The sequence below is a fragment of the Vanacampus margaritifer genome, chromosome 16 (genome assembly GCF_051991255.1).
Source record: "Vanacampus margaritifer isolate UIUO_Vmar chromosome 16, RoL_Vmar_1.0, whole genome shotgun sequence".
Classification (NCBI taxonomy): domain Eukaryota; kingdom Metazoa; phylum Chordata; class Actinopteri; order Syngnathiformes; family Syngnathidae; genus Vanacampus; species Vanacampus margaritifer.
Window position 1 is genome coordinate 15,514,815 of NC_135447.1, and position 12,130 is coordinate 15,526,944.

The 12,130-nt window shown below is 39.3% G+C and overlaps 1 protein-coding gene across 2 annotated transcripts; it reads right to left on the reverse strand.

Annotated features, from left to right (window-relative positions):
• Window positions 1–870: 870 nt before the first annotated feature.
• On the reverse strand, window positions 871–11,604 carry thap12a (THAP domain containing 12a). Of its 2 annotated transcripts, XM_077547623.1 has the most exons (6): window positions 11,441–11,589; window positions 10,417–10,448; window positions 9,691–9,805; window positions 9,453–9,551; window positions 6,366–6,393; window positions 871–3,095 (listed from the first exon to the last, which is right to left on the reverse strand). In XM_077547623.1, the coding sequence occupies exons 2-6, from the start codon at window positions 10,446–10,448 to the stop codon at window positions 1,285–1,287; spliced, it is 2,085 nt and encodes a 694-aa protein (XP_077403749.1). In that variant the 5' UTR covers window positions 11,441–11,589; the 3' UTR covers window positions 871–1,284. The 2 variants fall into 2 exon arrangements, with proteins under 2 accessions (XP_077403749.1, XP_077403748.1); XM_077547622.1 differs by lacking the exon at window positions 10,417–10,448 and having other exon boundaries at window positions 11,441–11,604.
• Window positions 11,605–12,130: the final 526 nt, after the last annotated feature.

Sequence of the window (12,130 nt, forward strand, 5' to 3'; positions counted from 1 at the left end):
CGTGTGTTAGTGGTAGTCATAGGCTATATACCTGAACCTATATTTAAGACAGAATGCTATGTGATGCCACTTTTTCTGTTTGTGAGACAAATAAACAAATAAACTAAGTAACCCGAATCCTGCCTCATAAACTGGGATAGGCTTCAGCTGTTTTAAGTGAGATTGCTTGTTGTGAGGTTGCATTAACAGAAATTAATGATATGTGCTCTATAAACTAATTCATTTAATTGGAGATATAAATTGTGGTTTGAAGGACATTTAAGAACCACCAGTTAACAGTGCTGATAGTCCTACATCTATTAAAAGCCTGCACTCGAAAGTACTGTATAGCGAGACTGATCTAGAGTCGCAGGATATTAACTCATTTGCTCTCAAAAACATTCTATTTTAAATATTGTCATGATCTCCAAAACATATTTATATGTTAAAAAAAAAAATGCTAGAGAATTCAGAAAGCTTTGATGCAGCCTCTGACTTGACGAGGTCGCTTAAAGCAATGTTAGTTACCACATAAAACGGCCAGCAGGTGGCAGCAGAGTATAAGAGATCAGCCAGGGCCATGTTGCAAAAAAGCTCTTTTCCCCAGTGTTTTAAACAGATTTGTGAATAATGATGAAACTTGGCTATATTCTAATGCTAATTGCTGCAAAACGGAAACCGATATAAATTTACTTTTTTTTCCTCCTGATGAAAGAAGAGACTGTAATATTTCTTATGGTAGGTTCCATGTTTTTTTTTATAGCAATAGAACACCATATTCTGTAGTCCTTGCAAAATCAGTCAAAATCCAGTAAAACAGCCGGGAGTAAAGGTGGTTGCTTCAGGGAAAATGGCTGGGAGTGAATGAGTTAATAAGAAATAATACAAACATTTAAAAACATTTAATTTTATTACAAATTGTATAGGGGAATGAATGAACAAATTGTTCTCATAGCGTATAAAAAAAAACAATCTTACACAATAATGTATTGCAATAATCGACTGCTGGATAGTTACAGTCGTCATTTGAAACATTTATAATCTTGAATGATATTTAGACGCTTCTGTCAAAACTGTCTCCCTAACAGTCGACATGACAATATAAAGCGCTTAGAAAATGTAGTTTGTAATATTTTTGTGTTCAATGTTAATTTTAATGAGTTGTTTACAATGCATCTAAAAAAAAGAGAAAGAAATCCTTAAAAACATTACACTTCATGAGTCTGAGAATCTGGGGAACTAGAAAATATGAAAATAATGTTATAAAGCGCCACTCCCTAAAAATGAGTCAGTTTCTTAACAGAACTATGAAGCATCATCACCGCCGGGGTGTGTCTTTATATAGGCTTCAACCATTGCATCCAAATCATACCCAACGTCATTGTTTATGTTCAGAAGAGCTAAGCTCTTTGATTTCACTGAGTCAGGGGTGTTTTGCATGTACATCTTGAAGCGCTTGTACGCCACATCACAATTGACTTCCAGGGCCAAAGTAGGCAGGACGCCCAGTAGTCTCAGGACTGCGAGCATGTTAGGGAAGAACTTCACGTCAGCCTGCTGCAGCGTTTCCTGCAGACTGGTGAGCAAGATTTCTCCTTTCCCTTTTTTATTCCATTTAACCCACCAACAATGCACCTCAGCGGTGAGGGAACCTGGGTTCGGAATGTCGTTTTTAAACACTAACATGTTTTCTTCAGGATTGCCATCCTTGTTGAGTTCTACTACAAAAGGGACCAGTGACAAGCATCTTAGTGCTTTTATGTGGTCATCGCTGAAGAGTTCGCCGACTTCTTTGAGCATATGGTTCACCACGGGAAGAGAAAGGTGCTCCTTGTAGTAATTCTCTGGCTGAAGGCTTCCCAAGTCGGACGGACGCTTTCTCAAGAGCGACCGAGGAAGTTCTACTGGGATCTCCATGGTGGCAGAGAGGTTCACCGCCTCTTCGGTCCAGAACTCGTGGTATACGTCAATATTGTCGGACACTTCCTTTAGCGAGTGCAACACGGCTTTTACGCCGCCAGCAGCAAAATAGACATCTGTCGCTTCCCCTTCAAGATTCTTCCCGAATGCCCTTATAAGTATCATGGTGTTTTTCAGCACAACCAAGGCCATAATGAACTCATAGTCAGCCAGAGCTTTTGAGATCTCCAAGGCGTCATATGTGATCTGATCGCTCCATCGCAAGTCTTCGTTGTCATGCACGCTGTCCACGCAAAGAAGCAAAGCCTCAAGAAGCTCCAGCGTCACCTCGAATACATCGTGTCGTCTAGTCCAACTGGTGCAACAAATCTCTTTCAGCTCTTTGACCTTCTCCTCTTTGTCCGGATAAATCACTGATATAGCGTGCTCCAACTCCAGACGCAGTAAAGGAGATTGTTTGAAGAAAGACTCGATTTTGGTCAGGGTCGACATGACAATCTGAACCCCTGACAAAGCCATGGCATTGGCCAGTGTTATATTCAAGGCTTGAGTGGGTCGAACTGTGAGCATGACCAACGGATACTTCTCAATTACTTTGGCAGAAAATGCTTTGATTTTAGTTAAGTGTGTTCCGGAGCATGCGTGGGCTTGGGCTCGACACTGCTCCATGTTCAACCCCCATTCATTGATCATTTCAGACAGTAGTTTCTCCGCCAAAACATCTGCATCGCCATCAAAAGGCAAAAAGCCCACAAACCTCTCACGCTGGTAGTTTGAGTCCTCCACATAGCGCAGGAACACGGGGAGGTACCACTCCTCCAAAATCTTCACCACATCATCAGTAATAAGTGAGAAGAAGCCATTTTCTTTCACTTCCTCAATTACCTTACTCCGGATGCATCTCTCGCACACTTCAATCAGTTGTTTAAGCTGAAGTGATGAGCAGCCCTCTCGATTTGCCTCATACTTCTTCATCTCCTCATCTCCGCAACTTATGCGATATTCCAACAACGCCTCAAAGTTGTTTATTTGAGTGTCCTGTTTAATACTACTGGACCTGCTCACGGGAATGTTTTGCTCTCCTAACAATACAAGAGCTTCAAATAAAGACCTGAGATAGTCTCTGTATGTGTCTTCTTTTGGAGTGGTCTCTGTAGCCTCCTCCTTGTCCTCTTCACCTTGAGAGTTTTTGATTTCTGCAAGGGTGAAATAAATTATTGAACACCAAATCATGCATTAAAGAGACAGTGTGTAGGATTTAGTGCCATCTAGTGGTAAGCGGATCGATCCAAATATCAATATTATCAATACCAAGTCAGTATCGATATCGGATCGATACTGGTGTTATAATATCGATTTAGTAGTTTAGATCCAGTTTGGCTACATTCACACTGCAGGGGCGTGATGCCCAATTCAGATTTTTTGTTAAATCCGATCTTTCAATGTACCATTCAAAAACAAACGCGACATCTAATGTGAACGCAACGCTTCGAGTGACGTACACCCAAAACGACAACGTCACATTGCGGTGTCCACGGAAGTAACCCGACTCGCAACGTTTCACCTCCACCCAAGCTGCCGAGGCAAGCGACTTTTATCAGTGTCATATGCAAATTTAGCTGTGCCAACGCACGCTACAGATTGGCTGACTCGTTTCACGGACATGTTAGGAGTTTGATTCATGTGTCTTGTCTGTATATATTATGCAAATTCAGCACTCCTGGTTGGCTGTTGTCATCGGCTTCCTCGTGCGTCAGTTTTGAATGTGCCAGAAATCCGTCTGACTTATTTTTTCATCTCATGTCGCCAGAGTAGCGAGGTTGGAAACTTGGACGAGGTAATAGAAATATTTCGGGGAAATGAGGGGACACTCCTCGACCTCCTCATTTCATTGAGAAGTCTACCGAAGATGACGTTGCGTCATCGCCGTTTGTGATGAACTGTCTGCAGGGCTGAATTTCTACTATCGCCACACACGTCAGCCTTATTCTTCATGTTTCAAGTGTGATTAAATTAAAGACAAATACAAATTTAACACTGTTACTCAAAACAGCTTTGTATATATTCACAGACGTGTCAGTAGCTTCCCTTCCAAGCACTCTCTTCTGCCCGCACAGAGCGCATATCGGGCTTTTGACGTTCACAGTGCAGACGCATCACATGCATATCCGATTTATATCCATATACGAAAGAGGCCCAGGTCGGGTGTGAAAAAAATCGGAACTGTTTACACTGCATGAAAAAATCAGATACTTCGGAATCGAGCTGCAGTGTGAACGCAGCCTTTGGCTCTTTTTGTTGTTATTGAAAAAGAAGTGATGAAGGCAGAATTTTTAGTTTTGTATTTGTAGCTTCTGAACAGTATATGACAAAGTATTTGTTTCTTATTTGTTTTCCTATTATCACTTTGTGCACTTTGTTTAAGAAAGTAAAATAAATATTTTCTTATGGTTGTAATGTTTCTGGGGGGGAAAAACATTGATAAAACATTTTCTGTTTATCAATAAACTTTGTCCTAAATTTGTCCTTTGTTTAAAAAGGAAACAACACAAAAACACTTCAAGGTTGAAAATTGATTGTGAATAAGCAATTAGATGATACAGCTACCTTATTTAAAAAATATAAATATATAACATGATTTTCAAAAAGTACTGGGAGTCCTCAATTTACGGCGGAGTTCCGTTCCTACACTGACGATGTAACCCGAATTTCGACTTAAGTCGGATTTCACTGCTTAAGTCGATATTTACATCAAAATATTTGGTACAGTAATAAAAAAAAATTAAAAAAGATTTTGCGCAATACGGAAGAGCCGGAACCAATATTTCATGTTCCTACACGAACATTCATTGCTAACGGACGATAGAGCGGAGCTAATTCAAACTTAAACACGGAAATATGACACGCCTGATGGGGAGCCGACCTGCAGGTCGGCCCTGTATTTACTTGGTATCGGATTGAATCCCACACCACTAGTGCCATCTACCAATTCCTACCAAAAGTCCATGGGCCAAACCAGAATTTGGTACCACCCAGGGTGGCAAAATCTAGTAACAATATTTCAAAAGGTACATGTCCATAGATAATTTTTTGGTATGATAACCCATCCCAAGTGGTAGCTTCATCATTGAATCTAATACCGCCCATTCAAGAAACTGGATTCTTGGCGCTGGTGCATATCCTATTTAAAGCTTATTTTCAGATGCTTACTTATGTTTTAGACAGGCATGTTTGGTAGCATTTTAAAGGAGGACCTTTTTTTACACCTGTCTGACAAATATTGAGGTCGCACGGACTCTTCAAAGTGTCAACAACAATTATTTTCCTACAATTATGCCTAAAATATTACCTTTATTTGAACATTGTGAGGAGTAATGACACAACAAACCAAAACACTCACAAGACTGTAACAATTCCAGAAATGCCACTATTATTTCACTATTAAAGGTGCCTGGGGACCTATAGTAGAATATAGGCCCAGGCGAAAATGTTTAATTACAATTATTATTTAGAGTGAGCGAGCAGCCCAGCGAGCATAACCAGCGGGAACGGCGAGCAAAAGTGGCTAGCAAGAACTCACTGGAGCGCCTAAAGCTAGGTGAGAGCGAAGCAGAAGGAGACAAACAGCGGGACTAAGCGACGACCACCTGCAGGCCCCAGCTTTGAAAGGTAAGCGGCGGTCGACCCAATTGGTCCAACACTAGCTAAGAACCACCAGAGGCTAACTATGTTAACAAAGTTATTCTCCTTCAGGTATCCGTAGCAGAAAGATGGCGGTAAAACATAGAAGCATCCTGTAAGGCGCGGCGCGACATATTAGCGATTACTAGATCTAAGATTACATATTTAAAAACAATACATGGATATAAATTCATATTATTGAAATTGACTCTCACTCCCAGCCATTTTCACTGAAGCAACCACCTTCGCTCCCGACTGTTTTACTGGATTTTGACTGATTTTGCAAGGCCAACAGAATATTGTGTTGGATCGCTATATAAACATGGAACCTACCAAAAGAAAGATTAGAGTCTCTTCTTTCATCAGGAAAAAATTGTAAAATAGCTTTAGAATATAGGTAAGTTTCATCATTATTCACAAATCTGTGAATATCCAGAAGGGAAAAGAGCTTTTTGCAACATGGCCCTGGTTGATCTCTTATACTCTGCTGCCATCTGCTGGCCGTTTTTATAATAACTACCATTGCTTCAAGCATTCTCTTCATTTCTGATGCTGCATCACAGTCTTCTGTATGCTCCAGCATTAAAAAAAACCATAAATACGTCTTTGGGAGCAAGACAATATTAATGATAGAATGTATTTATACATTTATGGGAGGAAATGAGTAAATAGTTTTTTTTAAATGAATTAATTATTAGTTCACAACTAGATGGCACTAAATCCTACACACTGTCCCTTTAATCTTAAAAAATAATAATAATAAAAAGGTGCAAATGTCTACTTACTTTTTCTTCCCCCAGCCGTGTCTTCATCCTTGAAAAAGAATAAAACACACAATACACAGAGTTAAGTGGACAGGGACGCCCTGCCATGTAGTGAAAATCCAAGAACAATTGTGGCCCCCAAAATGTTTACAATTTCCAGTAATTAATAGTTCACACCTCACACCAGAAATACACCAATAACTATTATGCCAAAGCACTTTAAAGGGACACTAAATGTGAAAAATCAACTTTTTGGAGCTTTTAGCCATGTTAACATGCTAATTGCTATTTTTATCTGTTTCGGTTTTGCAGCAATTAGCATTAGAATGTAGATTAACCATTACTCACTATCTGTTTAAAACTGTGGGTAAATGAGCTTTTTTCAACATGGCCTTGGTTGATCTCTTATACTCTGCTGCCACCTGCTGGTCGTTTTTGTAATAACTACAATTTCTTCCCCCGTTCTCTGCAGTTGAGAGGCTGCATCAAAGCCTTCTGTATGCTCTAGCATTAAAAAAACACACACATAAAAAACATATACATACGACTTGGGACACTTAAAACGTTTAAAATAGAACGTATTTATACGTTTTTTGGGAGCAACTGAGTTAATATAATTTCAAATGCATCTTACAATACCTTTAAAATACATTACTTTTATCTTGTAAAATACACCAGACCAGAAGTGCACGTATCTCATCTTTGCAACCCATACATAATACTATTTTCCAAGCAATAACGAGACTTAGGGATTGCTAACTTGAGCTTTTTAATAGCCTCTTGTCATAGCAAAAACATAGATAAACCGTAAAGACTCTCTGTGACTCCTGCTTACAAGCCAGGCTAAATTTACCAACATATCATTTTAAGCCATTAAGGCCGGGCGTGCGTGACCGCGCTTTTCCCATTGAACCCGGGAGAGTGAATATGTCATTTTGTTGTGCTTTGACCAATTCTTGGTTTCTTAGCTGATGAAATGCGTCAGAATATGCACGATAGGGTGACGTGGGCCTCACAGCATGTCCTGGAATTTTATTCTAGCGTTTATGGTTGATGCAGATTCGCGGGATATATTAAATAAAAGACGCGAATGACGACGGCGCGGGAGGAATTCGAATCAGTGTAACAAGTCGACAGTGACATATTGTTAAGAAATATGTTTGTAGACAATGAGGATGTTGAAAATGTTGACGTCTTTGTAACGGAATGGACAACAGATAATTACCTCGATCCCCCGAGGTTATTACAACTGCGCTCCAGTGTTGAAGGTAAATATATTTGGAGTTATACACCCACAGATGCAACATTTGTTTGTTGATTTTTAAAAATTAGACATTGAAGGTTTATAATAATGAACTTAAGTTTGTGTGAACACCACAGGTGTAAGCTCTAAAATGTTTTTGGAATTATGTATCTATCTGCTTCAAGGAGCTGAGATATCAATAATTTTTAATATTGTTGAATTTCCAGGAAAACTTCAGATTTTCGGGGGTGACTCAAAAATCACCCACAGGTTTTAGAGCCATGTTTTGCCAGGCGCTTCAGGCCTTAATGGGTTAAAGCAACACTAAGGAACTTTCAGTTTATTTTGATTATGGCGGCACCATATGGACAAAAGCGGTAATGTTATGCCTGAAGGAAGACCGCATTTCCCATGAAAACAAGCGCATTGCGTCGCTTTTCATGCGTCGACATTCAAATTGACTTCCGTCTTTGCAACGAATAGGTAAAGGGGGAAGTGACGTATGCCGTACAGCAGAGGTGCCCAAGTCCGGCCCTCGAGAGCCCCTATCCAGCCTGTTTTCCATGTCTCTCTCCTCCAACGCAGCTGAATCCAATCAAGCTCATCAGCTCAAGCTTTGCAAAAGCCTGATAACAACCCTGATCATGAATCAGATGTGTTGGTGGAGAGCAACATGGAAAACAGGCTGGATAGGGGCTCTCGAGGACCCCTGCCATACAGTATTCAGCACATTTGTAGTTTTTTGTGTGGCAGTGTTCCTACCATCCTCCTGAAATTTGCTTAGTGCCAGTAAAAATGATACAGAGCCCTCAAGCCATGGCAAAGGTACCATTCAACTAGTTTTAAGTCGATGTTTCATCAGAGCTGTTCTGATTTTTTTTATTAAGGTTAAAAAGTGCCTTAGTGCTACTTTAATATTGACACTAATTACCCCCCCATTAGCCAGGACTTTGGCACTATCTTACGGTATCTTAGAGCAGAGGTCCCCAACCCTGGTCCTCAGGGACCGGTATCCAGCCTGTTTTCCATGCCTGCCGCAGCCAACACAGGTGATTCATATCATCAGCTAATCAGCAATCTCTGGAGAAGGCTGATAACGATGTCCACCTGTGTTGGCTGTGGGAGACATGGAAAACAGGCTGGATACCGGTCCCTGAGGACCAGGGTTGGGCACCTCTGTCTTACAGAAAGAGTACAAAAATACAGAGAGACGGGAATAAGTGAGGCGTTGAGCAAATAGTGGAGCTGAGCATAAATTCCACAAGTGAAAAAATGCAAATAGGTGAATTTGTAAATAGCAAACTGCATATAGGCGGAGATTACTGTACCTGTATACAGTGGTTACCTTGACTTACCAGTAACTTACAAGTTTGCCCAAATTATGAGCTGTTACTTGACTGTTTTGTTGTTGTTTTGTGAGCCAAATTTTGAGGTATGAAGAAAACTTCAGATATGAAATGGCTAAATTGCAGCAGTGAATGACAGCCACATTGACAGCTCAGTATAATGTGGCTCAAGCAACACATAAAAAAAGAATGATTTAGTCGTAATGCGAAGAGACTCACACATTAAGTATGTCCAACCAACGTCAGGGGTAATGGTGAGTACACCGTCTTAAGTTTTGCTATACAGATAAGGGTTCCTATTCTTTAAACGCTATACATACATCACAAGGGTGAGCAGCAATTTACTTGTATGACAATTAGGAATGTTTAAAGTGTCACTTAAATCTAACCTGTACAGCTAAATAGAGGTAAGAGCTTAATTATTTACATTTTTATTTCTTCCGGGATTATGTTAAACATGTGTGGTTCCCCTGTAATTGTTTACGGGTTTTTTTGTTGTTGTTTTTTTTTTATACACACCATCTCTTTACTGCGCTTTCCTTGTGCATTTTGAAGTTTGCTGGGATCATCAAAGATAGTTGGTATGGCGTCATCCTTTATCACTGTAACTGGCTCACTCTGTAAAACAAAGCCACAACAAATCACAGACTATATTGACTCAATATCATGGAGCCCGAGAGTGTAAAGATTTAAACATTATACAGTACATAAAATGGGACATTAAAATAATTTCCCTTGATTTCTTCACGTGACTTACACTATCATCAGAAGTTTCAAAATGCTTTCCACACAGTCGGTAGTATCTGAAAAGATGTTCTGGTGATTTGTCCATTAGGTCTTCCCGCTGGCATTTTTCCACCCACGTTTTACACCTGAAATGGGTCAATGTGACAAAATATTACAGATTAACACTCTGGGCTCTATGCTGGCCATTAGTGTCCACCTCCCTTTCTTGTTGGGTACAAATGTAATAACAACTTTTCTTTTTTTTGTGCCTGATTTTGTATTTTCCAACTTTCATTTCAGTGCTTTAAATGGATACTTGACACATTTAGCCATTTGAGCAGTAAGCAGTTAATATTTTATCTATACTTTATTTGATAACTTTTCATGTCCAATTAATACCTTTAAAAACACATTTTGCCACTTGCCGTCGACTGAGAATGACATTGCGTGTGCTCAGGGCTCAGGTAATGCCAATCATGGCTCAGTTTGCACTTTGCAAATGTCACATGACCAAACCCAGAAAACAGGTGAGCCGTGATTGGTCATTACCTGAGCTCTGAGCATATGTGATGTCATTTTCAGGCGTCAGCAAGTAGCAAAATGTGTTTTTAAGGGTATTAATTGTACATGAAAAATAATGAGGTTATCAAATTCTTTCTAGACAAAATGTTAACTTTTTATTGCTGAAAATGTTTAAATGAGCCATGTAGCCCTTTAAATGTATCAAAAATAAATTGTTTACATCTAATTGTTGTACCTTTTGGCTCCGTCATGGCCACTTTTGATCATCTGAAATGCATGAGAAATGTTTTATTATTATTATTATTAAATACCTCGTCATTTAATGGGTTGAATCATACAATTTGGGTGAACTGGGTTAATTCTTTCCCTTTTCTTTTCTTTTTTATTAAATGTCTTCTATCAGTTTATATCATTCAGCAATTTTTGAACAAAGGAGACATTTCATGTAATATCAATGGTTACCAAAAGAGATATCTGATGGCTTAAAGCATCTCAAGATTGAATATGAATGTCAGTTTAGTATTTAGTTAATTAATCATATCCTGCAGCGCTGGCCATGGAGAATAAACTGTTTTAAGTGAAGTGAAAGCGCCATCTGCTGGCTTTAGAAAGACTGTACAGAAGCAAAATATGAAAAATTAATACCGAATATGAATATTTAATTATTGAGTTTTTCCCCGCAACCTGCACACAGTGCAAACTGGAAATTGAAGTGTTGAAATTGGTAAGTTAGCTTTATATTAATGGCAAGAACTGATGTTAGTTGAAAATGGTTGAATACACTAACAAGCTGAAAGGATAATACAAATCGAACAAGGCCTGAGGGTTAAATAGTTAATTTCTGTCGTTTTCTGTTGTTATTGTAGTTGTTGTTTTTTGTTGTTTTTACCCGTACTGATGCACACAACAGCTTACATACTGTAGGACACTCAAGCATTCAGGAAAACTGAAGGGAAGTATTGACCATTAAGAGATGATTTGGTCTAATTGGTGAATAGTTCGTAGAAGTTATCGTGCACATGAAATGTTACTTGTTCTAACACACCGTTATTAATTTTAACTGATAATGTAACGTTTTAGTGTGATTGGTTTTTTTGACATTACAATGCCAAAATTAAATACAAAATAGAAAAACGGGGGGAAACAAATAAGGACATCAATTGGACGATTATTATTATAGTATTATTATTATTGTGTAAGTAGCGCCATACAACATTTTGACCAGAAACCAGTATCTACAGTATCTAGATTCGGCTTACCTTTCTGCATCAAGCGGAAACCTGAAGAGTGAATACGAGTCCGATTTTAGACTAGTACAGTTAGGAGCGGCACATTGATTCTGCATTGTCGTGTAGTTGGCTTAATTAATGATTGGTGATGAAGTTTTGTCGGGAGCAAGAACTGCTAACTGTAGCGCTGAAACGTTGTGGAGTGGACGGACGGTGGACTTCCGATACTGGATTTCAAAATAAGATATATTACCTAAGCGGTACATTACAGTATACAGTTAGTGGGGTGTCATGTGTACCTAGATTTAGTATTTTACGGGTTTTGAACATATTCGCAGTGTAGCTTTTCTATTGTATGATTTAAAAAAAACACACAGTGCAGCATTAAATACACTACACTTTATTGTGGAACGCTAGCTCTGAGCCAACTACGGCAGCTTCACTAAGACAAAACTACGGCGTTATGGATAAAAAAAAAATCCTCTCACGGCTCGGACGTATATCGATGTATCAAAGATACGTTACTGTTTACACTACGGGTAAGCCATGTTCTAATGCAAACTCGTGGGTAGAGTGGGTGTCAAGGTCACGACTTTAACGATACTAGTGTAGTTAGCGGATCAAAAAAATGTCCGACTTGCTGCGCATGCGCACGCAGAATGTTCAGGGGACCAGATCATGTTTTCGTACTGGCTGTGCTGTATACAACAACCATGCACG